The sequence below is a fragment of the Hylobates moloch genome, unplaced genomic scaffold (genome assembly GCF_009828535.3).
Source record: "Hylobates moloch isolate HMO894 unplaced genomic scaffold, HMol_V3 SCAFFOLD_10, whole genome shotgun sequence".
Taxonomy (NCBI): domain Eukaryota; kingdom Metazoa; phylum Chordata; class Mammalia; order Primates; family Hylobatidae; genus Hylobates; species Hylobates moloch.
The window spans coordinates 65,878,999-65,895,604 of NW_026652285.1; the positions used below are offsets into that span (position 1 = coordinate 65,878,999).

The window sequence follows — 16,606 nt, forward strand, 5'->3', positions numbered from 1 at the left end:
TAGCTGTTTCCAGAAGGGTGATTGTGTGCTCCCACCTAGACTCTGAGGTCCTAGACTCCTCAGAGGAAGTCAGCTTCATGTGATCTAGGCTACTCAAGCCTGGGGCTGCTGCTTTCATATTCTGGTATGAAAGACTTGCTTCCTCTGGAAAGATCTTTAGGTTTACACAAATGTAACAGACCACTTAATAATAGCTAGTCTCTAAAATGTACATCTTAAAATGGCTTTATACTTATGGGAATTCCTAATTAAAAAAAACTCATTTGATTTATATCACATTGCAAAATATAGTTTACTTCAAAAGATGATCCTGAAGATCCTATCACAGAGTGTTTAAGGGATGATTATAGTTTTAGCCCTTAAGAGAGAACATATATACTCAACTGAGTACTGTCTTTCAAAGCAGTCCCTGTCAATGTTTGTCCATTGATTCCATAGCAGCTCTCACTGCCCACCCTGCTTGAGAAGCCTCTTGGAGAGTTCCCTAGAGCCTATAGCACTCATCTGAAGGCCCTCCATGAGAACAACTCTTCTTTCTCTTCCACATAGATACTTTTGCATCAGCCCAAAGCTATTTGGACACAAGTTTGGTGAACACGGTAAGAAAAAAACAAACCAAGCAACAAAAACAAAAAGCAGGCAGTGCTGCATTAGACTGAAAGTAAAAGATGAACACTCTAAGAACCTATGAAATGCCAGGGCAGTGTTGGCTGCTTTCACCCATACAGTCTCCTTTGGTGTTCTGCTGATGCTTGTGAAGCAGTATCCCTACAGACAATGACCCTAGCTTAAGAAGGCTGAGAACTGCTGAAAGTGATGCTGTTTATAAATGGTAGTCAGGACCCAAACATGGGTGTGCTATGACTGCAAACTACATGTGGAATTCAGAGATGGGATTACCATCCCCACTATAAAGGGCAATATGATCTGTTGCAGGAGGGTTGTATAGTGTACTTAGTTACACAGGTCACACTGATCCCGTTCTCCTCCTTTTTTCTATGCAAGTATCTATTTGTCTATATGTCTGTCTACCTTGGTAGGTTGGGCTCCTTGAAGAAGGGATTACGTTTTCTTCATCTCCATATCCCCAGTAGCTTGCCAATGCCCAGTATACACCAGGGGTTCAGTCGCTGTTTGTCTTATTTTCTTGTTGACTCTACTCTGACTTAGGACATGTCACTTTCCTCTCTTGACCTTCACATTCAGATGTGTTAATAAAAGTGGATAAAGACCACTCTAGCTTTAAAACACCCTCCAATATAGAGAGAACTCTGAAACCAGAAGCTGAGGAATGGTGAATAGAGCATTTTCCCTCACACGATGGATATTAGGGTGGTATCTTGTCCTTTGAATGCCTCTGCAGAACTTGACCCTAGTTTTTCAAATTGGACTCAAGAATGATCTTAGTGTTGGTGGTTTTGTGGTTTTCTCTGACACTTTGTTATTGACAAAACAGCTTCTGGAAATCTGAAAAGAGAAAAAAGGTAGTTTATATATTAGTTTGGAATATGAAATGTATTTTGTCATGGTCTCCAGCGTCTGAATGTTGATCTCCGTGGAGCTCTCCTACCCTCTGCTACTGCTGATAACTCATAGTACTGGAGAGACAGCAGAGCCTGAAGACCAAAAAACTCAACTGCCGACAAATGGCCGCAGTGTGGTCAGTTACTGATCTACAGTTTATGAAGCAGGCCTACAGATGTGTGTGTTCTTCTGGGTAATTTAAATTGACAATTAATTAACAGGGCTGGTGCTAGGTAAACATTATAGGTTAGAATCCCAAGTGTGGATTAATTTGCTCTCTTCCATGATCACAGACTCCCTGCTTAGCTCCAGCCTGCTGGTCTCCCAACATATGCTAATGATTACATGGGCAGGATCAAGGTCTCTTACTACCTTGTTTGAAAAACTGGAAACTCATCTGTTATCGCTGGTGGTTAGATACCTCACCTAAGTAAAATATTAATTAATGATATTAGGCCGGGCGCGGTAGCTCACGCCTGTAATCCCTGCACTTTGGGAGGCAGAGGCAAGTGGATCACTTGAGGTCAGGTGTTCGAAACCGGCCTGGCTAACATGGTGAAACCCTGTCTCTACTAAAAATACAAAACTTAGCCAGGTGTGATGGTGTGTACCTGTAATCCCAGCTACTCCAGAGGCTGAGGCAGGAGATCACTTGAACCTGGGAGAGGGAGGTTGCAGTGAGCCGAGATCACATCACTGTACTCCAGCCTGGGCAACAGAGAAAGACTCCATCTTGAGGGAGAAAAAATAAATAAAATAAATACAAAATAAAAAAAGAAAAAGTCCCCAACCATTAGTTGTCATATTGTGACCCCCAAGAAGACATAAGTTTTTATTTTTTATTTTTATTTTATTTTTTTTTGAGATGGAGTCTCGCTCTGTCGCCCAGGCTGGAGTGCAGTGGCGCAATCTCGGCTCACTGCAAGCTCCGCCTCCCGGGTTCATGCCATTCTCCTGCCTCAGCCTCCCGAGTAGCTGGGACTACAGGCGCCCGCCACCACGCCTGGCTAATTTTTTGTATTTTTAGTAGAGACGAAGTTTCACCGTGGTCTCGATCTCCTGACCTCGTGATCCGCCCGCCTCGGCCTCCCAAAGTGCTGGGATTACAAGCATGAGCCACCGCGCCCGGCCGACATAAGTTTTTATTAAATTTTAAATACAGATGTTTTATTTTTGAGACGGAGTCTCGCTCTGTTGCCCAAGCTGGAGTACAGTGGCGTGATGTCGGCTCACTGCAAGCTCCGCCTCCTGGGTTCACGCCATTCTCCTACCTCAGCCTACTGAGTAGCTGGGACTATAGGCGCCTGCCACCACACCCGGCTAATTTTTTTTGTATTTTTTTAGTAGAGGCGGGGTTTTACCGTGTTAGCCAGGATGGTCTCGATCTCCTGACCTTGTGATCCGCCTGCCTCGGCCTCCCAAAGTGTTGGGATTACAGGCGTGAGCCACCGCGCCCGGTCCAGATGTTTATTTTTACCTCGATATTTAAGCAATTTAACTTCAACCAACCCCTGAATTTGAGCTAAGGATGCAGAGTATATAAGCGTTTGTCAGCTAAACATTTTGCCCGCCATCAACAGTTACTCAATAAAGTTTTTTTTTTTTTTTTTACAGAACACACAGCTAAACAGGGCAACTAAGAATTGAGTTTCAAGTGTTATGATACAATAATGAATTTTAAACTTTCCAAAAGTACAATAACTGGTCTATGTTCTCGAGTATAAGTCTAGAAATACAGTTTCTGGAAACAACTACAAAAGCCAACATTTATTGAGCATTTGTTGTGTGGCACGCACACAGGTTATCTGATTTAATCCTTATAACAACCTGGGAGGTTAAGTACTATTAATATGTTCATTTTACAGATGATAAAATCCAAGGTTCAATAAGGTAAATATTTTTGCAAGGGCACAGACTTACCATAAGATGGATATCGGGGACCTGACTCCAGAATCTTAGACTTCTACAATGTAATAAGGTGAAAATAAATTTATTTCCAGAATTCCAGATACTGGCACTGGCATTTTTTTTTTTTTTTTTTTTTTTTGAGATGGAGTCTCGCTCTGTTGCCAGGCTGGAGTGCAGTGGCGTTATCACTGCAACCTCTGCCTCCCGGGTTCAAGCAATTCTCCTGCCTCAGCCTCCCGAGTAGCTGGGACTACAGGTGCGCACCACTACGCTCGGCTAATTTTTGTGTTTTTAGTAGAGATGGGGTTTCACCATGTTGGCTAGGATGGTCTCCATCTCTTGACCTCGTGATCTGCCCGCCTCGGTCTCCCAATGTGCTGGGATTACAGGCGTGAGCCACCACGCCTGGCCGTACTAATGCATTTTTAAAAATTAAAAGCAAGAGTGTTTAAAGAAAAGGTAAATACATGGAATGCAATGCTACAAATGAAAATAAGAGTGATTAAAAACTATTACTCCTCACCTTGTGAACCTGCCTTGGGTTATAAAAGGAAATTTGGATATTTCTGGATTTTGCCTTGTTATTTAATGGCTAACTGTATTACTTCTTTTATTTATTTATTTTTGAGATGGAATCTCACTTTTTGCCCAGGCTAGAGAGTGCAGTGGCGCCATCTCCGCTGACTGCCACTTCCGCCTCCTGGGTTCAACCAATTCTCCTGCCTCAGCCTCCCAAGTAGCTGGGATTACAGGCGCACACCAGGCCCGTCTAATATTTGCATTTTTAGTAGAGACGGGGTTTCACCATGTTGGCCAGGCTGGTCTCGAACTCCTGATCTCAAATCATTCACCCGCCTCGGCCTCCCAAAATGCTGGGATTACAGGCGTGAGCCACCGCACCTGGCCTGTATTATTTCTAGATAACATGTCATCTTGGCTTTGTGACTAATTTTATGCATAGGTAGGTGAGTGGCATAACTTGTCAGTCTGCTTTTAAATATAACTTCTTAAAATACCAGCAGCATTTAATTTATGTATATATGATACTGGCTTGCATTTGAGGTATGTATCAGAAAAGAAAGCAGAAAAATCCAACTTGCCTTTTTCCCCGGGAGTATGGGGGCTTCTTTGGCCAAATCGTGCGCGTGCAGGCTCCATGTGCTGGGCAGCAGCTGTCCGGCCACAGCCTGTAGGTTGCATCCTGCTCCTCTACAGAGGTTTCTCCAAAAAAGAGCAAATGGAGAGATGAAGGTAAGTAAAAGCGGCACTTTAAAACTTTTGAGTGCTGGGTTTCTAAATTTATATTCTGAAAGACATTAATCTCTTTTTGAAAATGTTTTATGCAAGCCTAATATACATACAGTATCAACCTCATTTTAGAAGCAATTACGACAGAGCTTTGAAACAGAATTTACGTAAACGACCTCCTTCCAGAAGATGCTACTACAGCAACAAGATTCAAATCCATCTCCCTCAGAAGAGCAGGGCGAGCCACTGCAAAGGCGCAGGTTTCAGTCTAGCCATTCCGCAGGCTTTCCCACGCTGCAACAGACGTGTGCTCTCAAGACCGTCTCTTCCGTGACGAGCAGGCGCTTAGGGCTACCTGTACCTTCAGACATTATGGTGTGTTTGGCCATGTCATTTGTCATAGGTGTAAAAACCACGACAACTGAAAGCCCGAAGCTGCTGGGATGAGCACCTGCCGCGGAACTGCATTCTCGCGCTCCTTCCTGCCCTTTCCAAGAAGCCAGACGCGGCCGGCCAGCATCCCGCTCTCCCGGACCCCGCAGTCAGTGTGGGCAGCAGGCCCAGAGTGGTGCGAGCCGACTGCGACGTTAGAAAGGCGGCGTCCCGACGAGCACAGTGACTCGGCCTCCGGCTCCCCTTCAAAGCGCCATCTTATCGCCGTTTCTCTCAGGAGCAGGCGAGCTCTTCCCCAGGACCTGCTTCGCGGCTTCCCTTCGCCTGAGTACCACCGGGTGGAGGCGGCGGCCTCTCTGGCCCTGCCGGGAACAGGGCGCAGGGAGGGGAGCGGCGGCCAACCGGCCTGAGGCGGGCGAACGGCCTGTGGCCTCCAGGCGCTGCCTGCTCCGGCTCAGGAGCCTCCTGGATCCCGCCCCGGCCCAACTCCGGGCCTCCGCCTCCACCGCCGCCGCCGCCTCCGGGAGCCCCGAGCCGCGTCCCGCCGGCGCCGCCTCTTCCGCCTGCTAGCCGGCGGGCCTGGGCGGCGTCCGCGCCGGGCGGGTCCGCTACGTCAGCGCCGCCCCCCTCAGCCTCGGCCTCGGCCTCGGCCTCGCAGCGGCGGCAGCGGCGGCGGCGGCAGGTCCCTCCCCAGACATGGCCCTGGGAGGCGGCAGCACATGGCGGCCGCGGCGGCCATGAGCGCGCCCCCGACCCGCCCCAGTCCCCCCTAGAGGCCGCCGCCCCCGCCCGCCAGCCCGCCCGCGCGCCACGGCCCCACCACCCCCGGCCCCGCCGCCCCCCGCCCGCACCCGCGCCCGCGCCCCCGCCGCCGCCATGGGCGTGCAGGGCTTCCAGGACTACATCGAGAAGCACTGCCCGAGCGCCGTGGTGCCGGTGGAGCTGCAGAAGCTGGCCCGGGGCAGCCTGGTGGGCGGCGGGCGGCAGCGGCCCCCGCAGACCCCGCTGCGCCTGCTGGTGGACGCCGACAACTGCCTGCACCGCCTCTACGGCGGCTTCTACACCGACTGGGTCAGCGGCGGCCAGTGGAACCACATGCTTGGCTACCTGGCGGCGCTGGCCAAGGCCTGCTTCGGCGGCAACATCGAGCTCTTCGTCTTCTTCAACGGGGCGCTCGAGAAGGCCCGGCTGCACGAGTGGGTCAAGCGGCAGGGCAACGAGCGCCAGACGGCACAGCAGATCGTCAGCCATGTCCAGAACAAGGGCACCCCGCCGCCAAAGGTCTGGTTCCTGCCGCCCGTCTGCATGGCCCACTGCATCCGCCTGGCGCTCATCCGCTTCCACGTCAAGGTGAGGCCGGGGATCGGGGCCGCGCCGCACCCCTATCCCCCTTCCCAGGGCGCAGAATGTCGCCCGGCCGTGGCTGCGCTGGGGGCAGCGAGCTCCCCCAGCCCTTGCCCGGGATAGCCGGGCCGGGCCGGGCCGCAAGATGGATGGCCGCGGGTGCAGGCCGCGCGCTGCCCAAGCCCGTCTCCACCTGTCCCTGTTCGGGGTCCACGGCCGCGTGGGGACACTTGAGGGCTGAGTGAGAGCCCCGGACCAGAATTCGGAGGCGGCAGTGTCATCATCCCCAATATCCTTAGTTTTTCCCATCCTATTTGAGGCGGGCAGGCTATCACTCACCTTCAACTTTGACAAAATACTCCCTTTTCTAATTTAGCCTGTTCTTTCCCAGCAACAGGTTCATCTTGGAAGCAAGCAGGATACAGAGTAATAGAGGGGGTGTCGCCAGGGCCCTTGGGGGCTGCATCAGTGCTGCTGCCGCCGCCCTTGCCAATGTTGTTAGCCCGGTGACAGCGAGACGTGTCTAAGGGCCAGTGCCCTGGCCTCTACTTCAGAACGCAGTGCCCTGTCCGTGTTCCTCTTAGTACAGGGTGTTTAGAGAATCTTTCTATGGCTTTTTGTGTTAGATTTCAAAGACCCGTGCACTTTGACAGGATGGGATTTTGTCAGTTCTGTGACTTCACGTCCGTGTGAAAGAGGTCTTTAAGGCAGTTCGGTTTTGTAGATCCCATGCGAAAGGAGTCGCTCGAAGTCGGGGCGAGCTACGCGGGCGTGAACTCGCAGGATTTATTTTTCGGGTGCACAGTAAGTATTCAGTGACCTTCAGCGGCGCCCTGACGGATGGGTAATCAGAGCTCTACATCACCGGCCTCCTCTGGCCCTTTGGCAGAGGGCTCCGCAGCTGGCACTGGGCCAGAGGAGAACTTCAGGACCCAGCAGTGACTGTGAAGATAAGCACATACATGATCCTGGACTTCACGTTCTGATTGCTTGCTTTTTTCATTGGTTTTCTTGAAAACAAATTTTGGGGGCCTTTTTGCTGTCTTAGCTCTTGCCACTGTCTTCCATCTTGTCATTTGACATTTCCTTGAAACTGCTGGAGCTGAAAGTTTGTGAAATTCTGTCTTCGCGGTTGCCTCCACTGCCCGCGAGGAGATGGTGGTAGTTAAGCCCAAAATGATAGCGGAAGTCCCACCCACGATCCGGTTGCAATTGGTGAGATGGTGTTTAAGTCGTGGGTGGAGGCGGCCGGCAGAGTCCCGATTGGCCCCTGCGCCTGGCAGACACACAGCTGCCATTCCTCAGGGAAGTTCGGGTGAGAGGAAGTGCCTGCCTCTTAATTTCTGAATCGGAGCCTGGGCCGCTCAGGGAAGTAAGGTGCTGCCATTTGCCTGGGGTGATCCATCTCCCTAATAGAGCGTAAAAGTGTTCGTAGTTTAGTCTTGTTCAGAGATGGAAAAGACTACTTAAAAGACAGGATGAGCTGCACTGACTTGCCTTTGGTAACCACACAGCTATCTACTTAACTAGTCAAGCGACTTTCAAGGGAACACTGTGAATATTACTTAGGATTAGAATCAGTATGTATGCATATGGTCACTGTATCTTTAAAGAACTGTTGAGTTCTTTTTAATTCTACAGTTTCTTTATCTTTGCACCCCTTTGAATGCCTCGCACACCTAGTAGGTGCTCAGAATTCAGACCAGTGTGTCAGCGTTTGGAAACTAGATTTAAGCTCCATTTAAGATCGTCTTTTTCACTTAGGTTTCTGGACACGGGATAATTTTGTCTATATTTTGCTTTTGCTAAGCTTTTAATTATTGACCTAGGGTCATATTATAGTGCGAATTGCACAAAATGCATATTATAATGACTCAATTACTTGGTGGTCTCTTAGCTGGCAATCTTACCTTTTTGAAAAGTGCCTAAGAGATTTAGCTACTAGAAATTTCTCAGCAACTAAGCAAGATGTCAGGAAGTTTGGGTACAGTGATGTGGGGGTTGGCGGGTATAGCGGGGTGCTTTTGCTTTCCTCACTGAAGAATCCTTTAAGCTCTCTCACTCACGGACTGGCCTCTTTTCAGATGTAATTCAAACAAGCTTGGTTATCTATTTGCTAAACTCAGCTTGAGAAGAGGCTGAAGAGGAGAGTCTGCCAGAGGCAGGAGCACCATTAATAGCAGGAAGTGACAACAAGAGAGAAGATTTAAAAAGCTATAAAAAGCAAACATAATTCTGGGGCTATTTTAAGAAAAGGAAAACAACCCTATGTACTTCCTAAGTCCCTGAGGGTAGTACAGTGTTTATTCTGTAAGGATGATTTTGAGTCATAAAAATTAATATTCAGCATTCTCTGTTTAAGGGATTGAAACAGTGTATACCATTTAATAAAAGATACCCATAAAGTGGTTAAAACGTTTAAAACTATGATATCACTACATGCCTATTAGAATGGCTAAAGGAGAAAAAAATATGAGCAATACCAAGTGCTAGCAAGAATGCTGAGCAACTGGATCCTTACACATTGCTTGTGGGAATGCAGAATGGCACCGCCACTCCAGAAAACAGTGGCAGTTTCTTATAAAGTTAAACATACATTTATCATACGATCCAGCAATTCCACTCCTGAGTATTTTCCTAATGAAGACTTTTGTTTGTGTAAAAACTGGTACTCAAATGTCCATAGCAGCTTAATTCATAATAGCCAAAACGTGGAAACAAAGTGTCCTTTAATAAGTGAATGGTTAAACTACGGTATAGCCATACTATGGAATACTACTTAGCAATAATAAGGAAGGAATTGCTGGAGTAGGTAACAACTTGCATGAATCTTTAATTAAGGTTTTATACTGAGTGAAAGAATCCAGGTTCAAAAGGGATGATTATAAAACTATAGTGATGGGGACCAATTCAGTGGTGCTGAGAGTAGAGGAGGGGAAGGATGTACACATAAAGGGGACAGCGGGAGAGAGCTTTGTGGAGTGATGGAACTGTTCTGTATTCTGATAGTGGTGATGCTACCATACATTAAAATCAGAACTATTCATCCAAAGTAAATGTGTTAATTTTATCCTATGATAATTTTTTTAAGATTAAGTAAAAACCACTGGCAAAGGAATTGACATGAACAATTCAGTATATATAATGTTGGATAAATGAGACATTTATAAAAACTTTAAGCATCTTACTGGTGCTTTCTAGTGTTTTGTAAATTGGCAGAGGGGCATAATTTCCTGTTACCTTTGCTTAGAGAAATCTTTTTTTTTTTTTTTTTGAGATGGAGTCTCACTCTGTCGCCCAGGCTGGAGTGCAGTGGCGCGATCTCGGGTCACTGCAACCTCCACCTCCTGGGTTCAAGCGATTCTCCTACCTCAGCCTCCCTAGTAGCTGGGATTACAGGCGCCTGCCATCATGCCCAGCTAATCTTTGTATTTTTAGTAGAGGCGGAGTTTCACCATCTTGGCCAGGCTGGTCTTGAGCTCCTGACCTTGTGATCCACCTGTCTCGGCCTCCCAAAGTGCTGGGATTACAGGCGTGAGCCACCACACCTGGCCAGGAGAAATCTTTTTTGATTTAGAGATTATTTCTTTTACAGAGTAATAATTTTATTTTTTTGTTCAGTAGTAGTAATTGTATTTCTTTAACCATTAGAAGTTGGTCTACACGGAAAGACAGCCAGAACAATGAAAATAATAATAATACGTTGGCCTATGTATTGACTAGTTTTGTCCTAAAGTAGCCTAATTTGAACTTGGCTTTAGCTAGTTACTTGGACAATGTTTCCTCTTTTGTGCCTTGGGTCATTATAACCTTTGAAACTTCAGTGAATGACTTATGTTTATTTTAAAATCTTAGTAGCATGAAGTCACTGGAGCTTTCATAAATGTTTCTGCTGTATGACTTGTGGTATCAGTGTAAGGGTTTATAATGAAGTCCTTCAGATCTTCTGAATTTGCTTCCATTGGAATTTTGTTAAATAATGCTCTTACATAAAATGGCGTTCATGCTTTAAGTCAGTGGACGAATGCAAGGTTAGACTATGGTTTAGAATTTTCATGGTTAGCATAATTACATGTTTGTACTTAGAGATGATGATCTCTCTTCATGTATACTTGATGGGGGAAGAGAATGAACTGGTATCAGACCAGGTCCTTGCTAGGTCCTTTCTCACATATGCCATCTCATTTAATCCTCAGAGTGCTTTGTTACCCCATTTTACATGTGAAAAAACAGGATCTAGTGATTAAGTGACATCTGGGGACAAGTCATTAGTAACCTCAAGACGGAAGTGGAGTGCTAAAGTCAAAGTTCAGCTTCTTTGTGTAAGAATACTTTGTGGGTGTGCCTACCTACAATTCACCCCCAGGTCAATTACGATAGCTAACTGCTTCTACTATATTTTCTAGTTAGGATAGGAACAGTCATGTTTCTATTCAGAAGAAAAATGTCCATCAATAGATCCTGGACACTGACAGTATATCTTATTCTTAAGGACCTTTAATTGACTGGAAGATTTTTAAGGTTCAAAACTGACCATATTATACCTCAAACTAGTCATTGTATATATTTCTCTATTGTACTACTTTTGTCACTAGTTTAATTCACATAGCATAATGTCTTCAAGGTTCATTCATGTTGTAGATTGTGTCAGAATTTCCTTAACTTTTAAGGCTAAGTAATACTCCACTGTGTATATGTACCACATTTTGTTTATCCATTCATCCACTGGTGGATACTTGGGTTGCTTCCACTTTTTGACTATTGTGAATAATGAATAATGCTTCTATGAGCATGGTATACAAAGAGCTGTTCGAGTTCCTGCTTTCAGTTCTTTTGGGTATATACTCAGAAGTAGAATTGCTGGGTCATATGGTAATTCTGTTTTTCTTTTTAAGGAATTGCCATATATTTTCCACAGTGGCTGTGTAGGCCATACATTTTATGTCTTAAGTTATATAATATATATTATTATAATATAGTTCTATTTTTTCACATTAATGTGATCGCACTATACGTTATTCAGCAGTTTGCTTTTTTATTTGTAAGAAATCTTTCCATGTCTATACTTAGAGCTCTAAGTCTTTTTAGTCCCTAAATAGTATTCCATAATTTATCCAACCCTGACAGATGGCATACACATGATATATACACACAGTAGAGCCAAAGGTATGCACATTTTAAAAGCCATGTAGGACCATAGAGTCAACATTGCCAGAACTTCAGACTTTGCAAGAAAGCCAGAAACCCAGATTTTATTTAAAATTATTCCATTTTAAACTTGGTTCTAAGTTAGCTTCAGCTCTTGTGCCACCAATTTGTTATTTGAGCACTGATCTTTATCAACAATTATCATGGTCATCTAAATCTCTTCCTTTTTTTTTTTTTTTTTACTTTAAAATTAAACCTATCAAAAACCACTCTGTCTTTTCCTGTCTGCCTCCTTGAACATTTTTCAGTGATCAAAATGCTTCCATTTCCTGGGGTTACTGCAATATGATGTTTCCTTAAATGCCACAATCCTCTTGGCCACTTCCATAGTATATTCTTCATTATATACTTCTCAATATTACATCTTTTGAGGTGAGTGCTAACCACATGTTTATTCAACATCTCACCATTTCCAAGGCACAGCCTCACTGCCCTCAAAGACTTCAGCACCTGGTTTTACATACTTATATATTGTTGATACTGTGTCCCATCAACACAGACACTGACTATTCACCTCTCTCATCTGGCATCCTGATTCTGCAACTGGAGTGAATTTCTAATTGCACTTTAGATACTCCAGAGCTTGGACTATATAATTAGTGAGAAAAGTGACCCCACCTTTAACACTTCTGAACACTGTGTCCCTGTCACTCCTTGCCGCTGCCACTGTCTGTCCCCTGCTTGCCTTCCGCCATTTCTCTTTTCCCATTCTGTTGGCTTCCTTTTTAGCTGTAACTAGCTTGAACTTCATGATCACTCACTTCAGAGTTAAACCCTCTACCACCATAGAGTCATGCTTGCTATTCCAGCATCCCATCCTCCCAGTCCCTAGAATAATGACACACCAGGCCAATTCTGGCTCAGTAGTCTCCTACTTAACTGTTATACTCTTCCTTTTTTCCAGTACCCCCAACATTTGAATTCACCATATTTACCCAAAAGGTCGAAGAAATGCTTTGCAAACCCTTCAGTGGGTTGTGAAACCAAATTATTGGGTGTTTGCCATTACTTAAAAATAACAGAGAGTAAAATAGAATGAAAAATAGAATGCAAGGCATATACTATAGGTAACTTCCATGTCATTACACTTTTGTATTACTGTAGGTAGCAGTCAGAATGGCCTCTGCACCTACCCCTGGTCCCCAGTGAAACTAATCTTGCACAGCTTTGGTAGGGTAGATGGCCACATCTTCAGGGAGGTCACTCTCCTGTTGGGACTTGAACAAAACCATTAAGTCCAAATTCCTTGTTCAGACTTGTAGACCTTCCTGCGACCTGAACTCATTTGACCTTACTTAATGTTTCACAATCCCTCTACTGTACTTTTTAAAATGTTCCCAACCCAACTGGTCACTATTTCCCCAAGAAATATCCAGCTTCTGCTTATGTCATTCCCTCTTGTTTAACTACTGTACTGTGTCTTACTTTTGCTCATCAAAATTTTACTCATACTTCAAAGCCCATGTCAAATGCCAGCCTTCTTCATGGAATCTCTTGATATTTGAAAAAGTGGACCGGGAATACATACACAGCATGGTGTATGTTTGCAGTGGACATTCTAGTCTGTTGTATTGCACCTACCTGCATAACTGCATATTTACCTCCCCCAGCCACCCGTAGGCTCCTTGAGGCCAGGGACTGTTTTACTCCTCTCTTACCCCCTTATGCTTAGCATAGGCACTCAACTCTAATCAGAATATTTGCTGCATTCCATTATATAGCCAGACAAATTAAATTATTTCAAAATCTGGATCAATGGCCGTTACTTAAGATTTGTTTTTTTTTTTTTAATCTTAAATTTCTCATACTCTCTTTTCTGACTGGTTCCCAATGGTGATTAATTCTTAGGCATTAACAGGCGCAAATGTTTGAGCACATGTTAATGCCCAAGCCTGGAAGAGTGAACAGAATAGGAAAGGAAGGAAACCTTCAGGGAGCCTATAGCCTCTGGGTTGAGGAGGTTCATTTAAATCCTTTTTTTCTTGTTTGGAACTTTCTTTAATACTGTAGAACAAAATGTTTACTCAGTGAAGACCTGTGAGTGGCTCTCAAGTAGGGTTGACAGTTGAGACATTTGGCAGGGGACATTTGGCAGTGCCTGGAGGCATTTTTGGTTGTCACAGCTGGGGGAGGATGTTAACTGAAGGCATCTATTGGGTGGTGGCCAAGGATGCTGCCAAACATTCTACAGTGCACAGAACAGCCCCCATAGCAAAGAATAATCTGGCCCAAAATACCAGTAGTGCCAAGGTAAGGAAATCTTGGTATGAGCAAATCAAAGAATTCTAAGCCTTATGCCTTTGTAAAGTCATATAAATGTTTGCAATAGAGATGTCCAAGTATACCAGGAAGAAAGTAATCAAAACTACAACTTTATTTTCTGAATCGAAATACACACAGGCATACTTCCTCCTATGTCTAACATGTTTAGATCGACATTGTTCTTCATTTTAGTTTTCTGAAATTTATATGAATAGGAAGAAACTAATTAACACATATTACACATTCCAACCTTAATAAGCACTACACCATAGGAATAAATGTCAAATATCATGTAATATGAAGAAGAGAGATTTTAGGATTTGAAAAATTAGACTACTTTCCAGTAGATTTATAGGCACAATTTTCTAAATAAAACAGGTATTTAAATGAATCACAGTTCAGATAAAAATATTCTTAAATTATCTAAATGTCTCCATATAGTTCATCATTTATTTCATTTTTGCTTTTTTTTGAAACGAAGTCTCACTCTGTTGCCCAACCTGGAGTGCAGCGACACAATCTTGGCTGACCGCAACCTCCACCTTCCGGGTTCAAGCGATTCTCCTGCCTCAGCCTTCCAAGTAGCTGGGATTACAGGCATGCCATGCCCAGCTAATTTTTGTATTTTTAGTAGAGACGGGGTTTCACTATGTTGGCCAGGCTGGTCTCGAACTCCTGACCTCGTGATCCACCCGCCCTGGCCTCCCAAAGTGCTGGGATTACAGGCATGAGCCACTGTGCCTGGCCCCATTTTTGCTTATTTTTATGTTTTCTCTAGAAGTAAATCTGATGAAGACCTTGCCTGTTATCCAGCTCTTAGAATGATACTTGATGTGTAGTACATGCTCAGAAAAAATTTGATAAATGGATATGAATCACCAGTTACAGGCAAGGAAGTGTGATGGCAGAAAGATGGTAGGAAGCAGAAGTTTTAAAGTTCCCGTAGAGTTAATTCCAAAATCACTGGTGTCAGCTTGGCCACCTGGTGCAGAGCTTTTATCTTTGAATAAGCCTTTTATGCTTCTTAACTTAGGAGATGTGTTGAGGGCATAAAATGGGTGACTGCTTCGGGAAATGGGCTGCATTTAGCCACCTTTCCTGTTGTTACACCTGGCTTTATCACATATTGTTTCTAGGCATCTTAGGGGACAGTGTAGAGTTGAACTTGACCCACTGTAGTATTTGCAGAGGTGATGGTCAATCTGCATTATGGAGTTTAGGATCTGTGATTTAGAAATTGTACTTTTGTGCCCCAGTCATTTGGCATTTCTCAGTTGTCTCTGGAATCAATTAACTTTCTTGAAAGGATGAATTTACCATGTTGGTGTTTTACTGGTTAGTGCAGGGAAGTATACTAGAGGGTTTATTGCTGGAGGGTTGACTTCACAGGTCTGAAGTACATCATTCATCCTCTGAGCTGGAGAACATTTATGAATAGTAGTAACAAGCCAGCCCAGACTGTTGGAGGGGGTCACTAGACTCCGTGAATGAGGTGTTTTAATTTCCTGGGCCTATGAAGAGTTTGCAAGTGTTACTATCTTGAAATAAATAGTATCAACCTGAGGTTCTTTTTCCTAAATTATGAAAATTGAAATTTTATGTTTTAGATTTTGGAATGATATTTTAATAAGAATGATATTACTAGGATTTAGCTGAGTCATTAGATTACTAGAGTAGGCTAAATAGATTCTGAATACAAATAATGTGGATGTTTCCTCCTTTTATCATTTTTTTTTATTTTTAAAGTTTGTAAAGTTTAATTTGCATTTCTTTTATGACATCCACTCCTTTATTGTTATTATTATTAATATTTTTAGAGGGAAAAATCAAGCATTTTTATAATTCGAGCATCCCAAATCTGAAATGCTCCAAAATTCAAAACTTTTTGAGCACCAGCATGATACACAAAGGAAATGCTCACTGGAGCATTTTTGATTTTTGATTTTTGAATTTAGAATGTTCAGCTGGTAAGCATAATAACAAATATTCCAAAACCTGAAAAAGCCTGAAATCCAAAACACTTCTGGTCTTAAGTGTTTCAGTAAAGGACACTAACCTGTATTATTGAATAACCATTGAACCAGACTGTGATCACATCACAAGCAGTGTGTGCTAAAGAGATTGCAAAAGCAAAAAGGAAGTGTCACCCTTTGATACAGCCTGGCGGATACAAACTATTACATACGTCCTAATTGTCATTAATCAAAGGAAAAGGAAAACTCTGCCTTTTTACAAGTAGGAAGTTAATTTTGGAGCCAAGCACCTAGGCCTTCTGAGAAGACAGGGAGATACCCTTCTTTTTATTATTATTGTTTCTTAAAATGGTGGTAAAATACGCCTAACATAAAATTTACCAACTTAACCATTTTTAAATGTACAGTTCAGTGGCATTAAGTATATATATATGTTTTTTGAGATGAAGTCTCACTCTGTCACCAAGGCTGGAGTGCGGTGGCGTGATCTCAGCCCACTGCAACCTCTGCCTCCTGAGTGCAAGCAATTCTGCTGCCTCAGCCTCCTGAGTAGCTGGGATTACAGGCGTGCGCCTGCCACCACACCCGGCTAATTTTTGTATTTTTAGTAGAGACAGGGTTTCACCATCTTGGCCAGGCTGGTCTCGAACTCCTGACCTCAAGTGACTCACCACCCTTGGCCTCCCAAAGTACTGAGATTATAGGTGTGAGTCACCACGCCTGGTCCCAGTGGCATTAAGTGTATT

At 44.2% G+C, this 16,606-nt stretch overlaps 2 protein-coding genes across 7 annotated transcripts in view; one reads left to right on the forward strand and one right to left on the reverse strand.

Moving 5' to 3' along the window:
* Window positions 1-267: 267 nt before the first annotated feature.
* Window positions 268-5,648, reverse strand: FAM120AOS (family with sequence similarity 120 member A opposite strand). 3 transcript variants are annotated; one of them, XM_058445452.1, is made up of 3 exons: window positions 5,132-5,648; window positions 4,533-4,653; window positions 268-1,467 (listed from the first exon to the last, which is right to left on the reverse strand). In XM_058445452.1, the coding sequence occupies exons 1-3, from the start codon at window positions 5,146-5,148 to the stop codon at window positions 1,381-1,383; spliced, it is 225 nt and encodes a 74-aa protein (XP_058301435.1). In that variant the 5' UTR covers window positions 5,149-5,648; the 3' UTR covers window positions 268-1,380. The 3 variants fall into 3 exon arrangements, 1 of the variants encoding a protein (XP_058301435.1); XR_009215245.1 differs by lacking the exon at window positions 268-1,467 and having other exon boundaries at window positions 4,540-4,653; window positions 4,848-5,648; XR_009215244.1 differs by lacking the exon at window positions 268-1,467 and having other exon boundaries at window positions 4,540-4,653; window positions 4,794-5,648.
* Window positions 5,649-5,718: 70 nt separating this feature from the next.
* The window catches only part of FAM120A (family with sequence similarity 120 member A), a 114,827-nt gene continuing 103,939 nt past the window's right edge, over window positions 5,719-16,606 (forward strand). For 2 of the 4 annotated variants that reach the window (XM_032164559.1, XM_032164560.2), the window contains exon 1: window positions 5,719-6,423. In XM_032164559.1, coding sequence (XP_032020450.1) covers window positions 5,950-6,423 — 474 coding nt within the window. In that variant the 5' untranslated portion in view covers window positions 5,719-5,949. The remainder of the gene's footprint in view (window positions 6,424-16,606) is intronic. The other 2 variants (XM_058445449.1, XM_032164561.2) reach the window with 1 other exon arrangement.

Coding starts and splice junctions, on each gene's coding strand:
- FAM120AOS (XM_058445452.1), bottom strand. Junction 1,468..4,532: donor CCATACTCCCGGGGAAAAAG/GCAAGTTGGATT, acceptor TTCTCTTTTCAG/ATTTCCAGAAGCTGTTTTGT.